General features: G+C 34.6%; 1 protein-coding gene across 1 annotated transcript; it reads left to right on the forward strand.

The window, feature by feature from the left end:
- Window positions 1-1,468: 1,468 nt before the first annotated feature.
- On the forward strand, window positions 1,469-6,677 carry LOC115971514 (interferon-related developmental regulator 1). The gene is made up of 13 exons (XM_031091479.1): window positions 1,469-1,840; window positions 2,031-2,205; window positions 2,604-2,684; window positions 3,200-3,282; window positions 3,368-3,483; window positions 3,599-3,709; window positions 3,954-4,063; window positions 4,331-4,643; window positions 4,723-4,800; window positions 4,893-4,943; window positions 5,062-5,151; window positions 5,311-5,388; window positions 6,327-6,677. Exons 1-13 carry the CDS (start codon window positions 1,831-1,833, stop codon window positions 6,375-6,377), a joined length of 1,347 nt encoding a protein of 448 aa, XP_030947339.1. The 5' UTR covers window positions 1,469-1,830; the 3' UTR covers window positions 6,378-6,677.
- The last annotated feature ends 1,142 nt before the right edge of the window (window positions 6,678-7,819 follow it).

A 7,819-nucleotide genomic window follows, 5' to 3' on the forward strand; every position in this document is an offset into this window, starting at 1 on the left:
CAGCGCAATCTCAAAGTCAAACAGTCAATCTCTCAACAACTATATAGACCTTTTCACTGTGTTTCAATCACTAGGTTGGTTGGTTTGGTTGGATGCTATTGCGGTCCAACCAATGTACTGCCTGGTACCAATAAAAAGTAAAAACCTCACGCACGCACAGCACAAACACAGAACAAATTGGGTATTAAAAAAAGAATTTTGCTAAAAAAAAGGAAGGGGAATAAGAAACGAAAAAGAAAGATAACACGTTAACCTCGTGACTACTCAAACTCAAGTTCACCAGTTGTCGTTAATTAACACTTTCGAATAAAATAAAAAAGGGGATTACGTAAACATTCATATTGGCCAAATTCTAACTCTTGCTTGTCTGACCAAGCTTTCTATATTTGACTTCAAACGGAAGAAAGATACCTAATAACTTTTATTACCTAAAAAAGAAGTCTAATAACAAATCTAAACCACCTATTAACAAGTAATTGCACTTTCATTCGAGAAAAAATTACTAGGATGTCGAAATTGACTGTGTCAGTAAATTCTGATCTGAAGTAACAACAAATGACAAATCACTTTTCCACGTCTTCAAATCCAATACGGCAACACCGTTTTGTTTTTACACCTACAATATTTACACAACAAATTTTAAATAATAAGTTGTTATAAATTATTATTGGTAGGATAAAAAAATAATTTCAGTGATAGGTTCAAATTAGAGCTAATAATAACTAACCATTTATAATTTGTTGTGAAGATGTTGTTGACATATAGGCTGTGTTTGGTATTGACTTAAAATGTCAATTTTTTTTATTATTTAACTTATTTTTGCTATTATTCATGAGTTTTATTGTACTTTTTGGTACTATTTATGAGTCTCACTATACTATTTTAACTACCTTTTAATTTTATTTATAGTACTTTTAGTAAAAAAATTTCAATTTCAATTAAATAAATTATTCTTAAATGAACTCATAATTTCTCATTACTTTAACATCACTAGTTGAAAATGCTTCAAATTTATTACTTGTAAATTTAAATTGTCATTATTTATTTCGTATTTAGTTTTTTTATTTTTCTTTATGTATTTCAATGATAAAAAATGATAATAAATAGTGATTATTCTGTGAAAAAAAAAAAAAACTAAAAAAAAACTTTTTTTGTTGTTGATATTTTAATAAAACGAAGTATAAACACAAATTTTTGTACGAATCGATAGAAAGAGTCTAAATTAATCCAGGCCCAGCGGTGAAGGTGAGTGCGATCCTACTGGAACCGCGCCACATTTCACTTTACACGTGTTCTCTTATAGGCCTCGCGTTTGCCCATGAGGCGAACACATTTCTCGTCGACAATCTAGCTGAGCCAAATCCAACGGTCGTAAACCTGCCACGTCATGATAACCTAAATTACCTCGTCTACCCTTTTCCTCTACAGTCTATAACACTTCGCCGAATATTCCAATTCCATACCACCCAATTTGAAAAATTCTCTTTTTCTTCCCTTACGGCCTCATCCTACCTCTTTATCTGTGTCTCTCAAAGTCTCTAATATTTCTTGTCTGTTTCTCTCTGATTTATTATAAAACCCCCAAATTTTCTCTACCGAAGAGATTTTCTAATTTTAATGGAGTATTTGTCCTGCCAAATTCAATTCCCAAACTCCTCGTTGTTTTTCAATTTCTCTTTTCCCGTTTCAATTCAGCTCAATTCCTTCGATCTCATATTTTCCAAATCCCCAAAAAACCCTCTGATTCTCGATCAACCTTGTAGCTCTTTTTGACACCCAACATTTATTAATAATAATAATAATAATTATTATATCAAGCCCTCCTCATCAATGGGAAAGAGTAAGCCTCTATGAAATTCCTTTGATCTTTTAGGGTTTCCGTTTGAATTTCAGCTCAAATTCAGAAAAACCCATTAGCGTTTTTCTCTAATTGTTTATATTTTACCTTGAATTTAATTTTTTTATTTTGGGTAGATTGAGGTAATTATTGATTGGTGTTCGATGTTATTGAAACTTTATTATTATTACAGGCAAATCTCAGAAAAAAAAGACAGCAGTTTTGGATAGCGACGAAGACGATAATAGTAGTGTGAGTTCGACTTCGACCATGCGGTCGGATAAAATGTCTGTGTTGGGGACTGAAGAAGTCCAAATAAATAAAGATAGTTTACTTGACCTAGCTCTAGATGCTCTGTACGAGAAGAGGTACAAATTTTGTTCTAGTTAATCTTGTCTGGGTACTATTATTGTTGTTTTGTGTTTGCATTCTTTTGCTCTTTAAAACAAACACTTAAACTTGCTTTGAATTTTAAGTACGATGAAGTTGTATCTGAGGTGCTTTGAATTATTTTGTTGTTAGTTTGTTGCTTCTATATTTTGAAGAGATATGCCTCGTTCACAATATTTTTACAACAAATCATAGGTGGGTGGTTGTTACTGGTTCAAATTTGAATCAAGACTAAGATTACTTTTTTGTCCCAATAATAACAACCAGTAACAACCTGCCACTTAAGATTTGTTGTAAAAATATTGTGAAAATATTGTGGACATATCATTTCTTATTTAAATTTGTGACTGAATGTTGTTTCTTTTTTTGGATACAGGCCTGCCATAAGAGAGAAGGCTTTGTCATCAATTATTGATACTTTTAATAGCAGCTTGCAGCATGAGTTTGTGGAAAAGAAGTAAGCAGCTTTTGTTTGATTTTTCTTTTTTCTTTTGAAATTTTGCTTCCTTTTCGGTCTTTACCGGTGATTTAGGTGCTGTAGGGCAAGATGAACTGAAGATAAAAACATTGTTTGATGTATTATGTTTTGCATAAGTAATAAATACAAACACCCACTTAGGAATGGGATTCATTTAGTTGATTTATAACAAAATGCAATCGAATAGCAACTTGAAGAATGAGCATAAACTGCTTAAGCATGTCGGGTGAATGCCCTTTGGATTACCTGGCAACTGGTTTTGGCGGGTGGGGTTAGTTGCTCATAGGTTTTACTGGTTAGAGGCGAGTCCAAAGGGTTCTTTTACGAAGGTTACCTACATTATCAAATAGGTATTGAAGAAACTCTAGTGTAACCATCTATGTTGTTTGTGAGATCTAACTGATGATATACATATTTTTTTTGTCCTTATTTATTGTTAAAAATATGTATTTATGTGGACACAAGAAATTCATGAGAAAACCCTTGTTCTTCAGATGTACTACTTTACTTCACCAGTGTGTGAACATTGTTAAACGAGGGACTTCTAAAGAGATCGCTTTAGCATCTCATGCCATTGGTTAGTCTCTTAATTCTTCTTGTTGACTCATTTGAATTTTCTCCCAACTTTGAAACGGTTACAATTTTGTAATATGTTTTTGTAGGATTGTTGGCCCTGACTGCTGGCGATGGAGATAAAGCACATGAAATATTCAAAGAGTCAGTCTCTCCTATTTCACAGGCTCTCAAATCTGGCTCTGAACCAACAAAGATATCATCAGTATGTAGCATGATTGAAATTCTATGAGGTTTTATGTTCATTCAGTCCCTGATTATCGGGAGCTGTGTGAATGCTCAACATTTTGTTTTCTGCATTTTGTGGTTTGTGATTGTAGTTGCTGGAGTGTTTGGCTGTCGTCACTTTTGTGGGTGGAAATGACACAGAGGAAACGGAAATGTCAATGCAAATAATGTGGCAAGTGGTTCATCCAAAGCTGAGTTCCAATGTAAATATTGTGCTCAATACTTTATAATTCAAAGTTTCATTCCTATTTTACTTGTGCCTATGGCTTAGTCTATATTTTTCAATTTCATTCCTACTTTGAAGTTAGTTTATTTGGTTTGCAACTTCATTTTGAGGCTTTATATGATGAATATGATGTGACATACAAGCTTATAACATCAATCTAGGATATTACTTGTTCTGGTTGTTGGCCTTGTTATGTGAATTAATTTTATTTCACATTTCAGGTTGTTGCAACCAAACCTTCAGCAGCAGTTATAACTGCAGTGGTGTCTGCTTGGTCCTTTCTGCTGACTACTATGACTGGGTTGAAACTAAACCCCAAACATTGGCAGGAGTAAGTTGTCAATTTTTGTCTAGAACTCTATTTTACATTGCAATCCTATAGTGGAAGTTGATTATCCACAATTCACACCCACAGTACAAACCTACACCATCTGATTATTGGCACCTTAGAAGGTTATGGTTGCTACCCAACTGGTGCTAGAGCCTCGTCAGAGATGCACAATGTAGATGCCATTGAACAGAAAAGCCCAAAAGTGGTGCCCGGCTGCTTGCCAACTTAATAAAGAAAAGCGACTTATATCTTTGGGTAATTTTGCAGGTCTATATCATATTTATCTAGTCTCCTAGACAAGGATGACCGGTCTGTACGCATTGCTGCTGGTGAAGCGCTTGCTCTAATTTTTGAGATAGGAAGCGTGGAGAAGTTTTCTGGGGAAGTTAAAGGGTCAATTGATGTCTCGACTCCAGAAGGAAGTAAAAACCGGGAAGGATTTTCACGTGTGCAAGGATTGAAGGGGAAAATCATAAATAAAGTCAGAGACCTTTCCGCTGAGGCAGGTGGTAAAGGTTCTGCTAAGAAAGATCTTAACAGCCAACGGAACTTGTTTCGGGATATTTTGGAATTTTTTGAGGTACTTATTTTGTTCTCTACAAACCTAGATGTCATATTTTTCATGTGGGGTTCAATACTGATTTTACTTATTATATTAGGATGGCTATAGTCCTGAGAACACAGTGAAGATTGGTGGGGAATCATTAAAAACGTCATCATGGTATCAAATGATACAGGTTCTAGTTTTACCACCACCACCTCCTCCTTTATATATATTATTGTGAATGTCCCCAACTTCAAATGTTCATATCAGTCTAAATTTTTACAGTTAAACTTTTTGAAGCGCTTTCTTGGGGGAGGCTTCATTAAGCATATGCAGGTTTGTTTCCTTCTCCGCATGGTCCTCTGTCATCTTCTAGATTTTCTTGTTGTCTATTGTCAAATTAATTGCTCATCTGAATTGATCATGGGAAATTTTTTTAAAATGATGAAAGCAGGAAAACGAATTCCTTCAAGATGTCTTTGGGTTCACACCAAAGAAAAAGCATCTTCTAGATGATGAATATCGTATATCTAGTACCGATAAGGTTGGTTCTTATCAATTCCTCCTAACTGCATGTACCTCATTGCTTTGTGTTATCTTTGGAGGGATAAGCATCATTTTAAGTGGTTACCTTTTCCATATTGTTTATGTACCTTTTTGTTTATATATTTAATCTTTTTTTTTTTCTCTCTCTTTTGAACAGAGGATGTATAAGTCACCAAACTCAGTTGTGAGCAAGGCTAGGACCCAACTACTTAACAAACAGAGAATGTTATCTGAGGTGGGTCTTTTCCTTGTGAAAGACTTTAGTTGGTTAGGTTAATTGATGCAGTTGTTTGATTGGGTTTACTTATGCACATAAATTATATTTTTGAGATCATATAAATTAGTACGTTAGACACACTTGACTTGTACATATTTCTCTTATTGGTACTTAAAGGCTGCTATCTCCTTAAAATGAAAAGGAAAAAAAAAAAAAAATCCTCTTTTGCTCCTTTGTGTCCTTGAGGGAGGGGGAGGGGCTTGAGTGGCAAGCTCTCACCAGGATATTCGTGTGTCCTGGGTTTGTGATTTTGAACCTGCCTTTGTGACTATCTACCCAATCAGGGATTAACCCTGTCTTCTTATGTGGGGTGTTTTGAGTGCAGATTTAGAAGTTCCCTGCTTGTCCAGATTTGAAATCTGTTCATATGTAGTCAAATGCTTTTGAATCCAATTATATATAATGGAATGTGAAGTCCAATATAAATCCAATATGTATGAATTTGAGACAATCTAAAGATGTGGATTTAATTTGGATGTGTAGTTATGCTCTTACATTGTAAACAAGGACTAATGATATAAATTACATATAAACAAATTAATGCTTTGAGATCCAGATTTGATTTGTTGTAGAAGCAAATCTTGATTGGGAGTCTTAACTAGGTAAATGTTGGATCCTGACAAGCTCTTTTTGTGATTTTGAGGCGTCTGTATGTCATGTGAGCTGTGCTGTGTGTAGCTTATGTACCAGCTTTATCTAGGCAACCTGAATTTGTTGACTGTATACTGAAAGATAGTTTTTATCCTTAGTCTTCCAGATTTTTGGAGCCAATTTTACTTGTAGCAAATAGGATGGTAATGAATATACAGCTGCTGTTGACATGTCGATGCTGTTGGTTGATAAGTTTTCCATTTTGTGATCCATTTTTTTATTCGTTCTTTTTGGTCTGTGTACAGGGTAGAAACGCTGGCCACTATGCTGCCAATGCGGGTGATGAGGATTTCTAGACACATTTTGCTACAATATAACTCTGGTGTAATCATGAATGACATAACGGGCTCATATCATCTTGTTACAAACTTTTTCAATTTTATTATGGTCATGCCCACTTAGGAATTGTGTTTTTACTTGGTGGTGGGTTCACATACGCAGATCAGATTCGTCACATTCGTCACATTGTACTTTGTAAAATAATTATTTATTTTGTTCTTATAGATTTGGCATGAATGATGTGCTTCATTCCCTTTTATTTTGATCTTGATACGCTTTGAAGGAACTCTTAACAATTTTAATGTTGGTTACATTTACTTGCAAGTCTTTAGAAACGTATCTAACCCAACAGAGAGCATTTCTTTGCAGATCTTTTATTTGATTGGAAGCAATTACAATTATTAGAACGGTGCTTACATGAACTTGCTGGATGCATATTTTTACAAACACATATACCCCCAGAAGATAAAAATCTTAATCATTTCTTCATTCGAAAAGGCAACCGAATTAATAACTTGGGTTACATCAATAAAGATCATTTTGGTTCTCAGAACTTCAGATCTTGTCTAAATGTTTGTAGTCGTGATCCGGATCTTGTTTTGCCTATGTTAATATAGTGTTTTGATTTTTCCCAGTTTTTCTGGGAATTGGGATAGTGGATACATTGTAGTGGTCTTCCTCCACCTGGGACCTTTCCTTCTGATAACGTTGTGCAGGTATGATTAGATTCCAGGCCCAGCTTATTGATAGATGGGCAGCTGCAGTTGAAACATATAATTTGGGGTTTGGGAGCCCAATTTAGTTTAACCTCTATCGACAACTGGCAGTGGTTACTTAGAAAGTTAGAATGAAGATGCTGAGATGCCTCGGAAGGCCAGTTTTATAAGAATTTCACATGCTAATATTTTCATGTATGTACTTCTCATTTGCTCTTTCTTCTGGGAAGTTTTTCCGATCAGAAAGCAGTGTTGTCCTATTGAGTTTAATGTAGGGACTAGGGTGTGCCAAGGGTGCTTTAGAAATATCAAGGTCTAATACTAGTTTAGTCTCTTTTGGAGTACAAATAAAATGATCCTGATTTTACCTGAGAGGATTATCAAAATATTTTTTACCTGAGAGCGTAAATAATAATAATAATAATAATAATAATAATAATAATAATAATAATTTTACAGCATTGTAATTTCGGACTTGTCTATAACCAATTTAGTATCTAGTTAACTTTGAATACCATTCAATAGGTTCATCACAATGCCTATATCTTAATGGTACATATATGAGCATACAAAGTTTTCCGCTATGTATTGAGGTTTTTACGTCATGTTAATTCCCTTTATTCTTTCTCTTTCTATCTCTCTCTCTCTCTCGGTCCCTCCCCTTTAGTTTTCAATTTTGGTCCATTCGATCTACTTTGGTCCATTTTTGTCTATTCGGTCTATTTTGGTCATTTCTGTCCACT

The sequence above is a fragment of the Quercus lobata genome, chromosome 12, assembly GCF_001633185.2.
Source record: "Quercus lobata isolate SW786 chromosome 12, ValleyOak3.0 Primary Assembly, whole genome shotgun sequence".
Lineage (NCBI taxonomy): Eukaryota > Viridiplantae > Streptophyta > Magnoliopsida > Fagales > Fagaceae > Quercus > Quercus lobata.

Coding starts and splice junctions, on each gene's coding strand:
- LOC115971514 (XM_031091479.1), top strand. Junction 3,283..3,367: donor TTTAGCATCTCATGCCATTG/GTTAGTCTCTTA, acceptor ATGTTTTTGTAG/GATTGTTGGCCCTGACTGCT. Junction 3,710..3,953: donor ATCCAAAGCTGAGTTCCAAT/GTAAATATTGTG, acceptor TTCACATTTCAG/GTTGTTGCAACCAAACCTTC.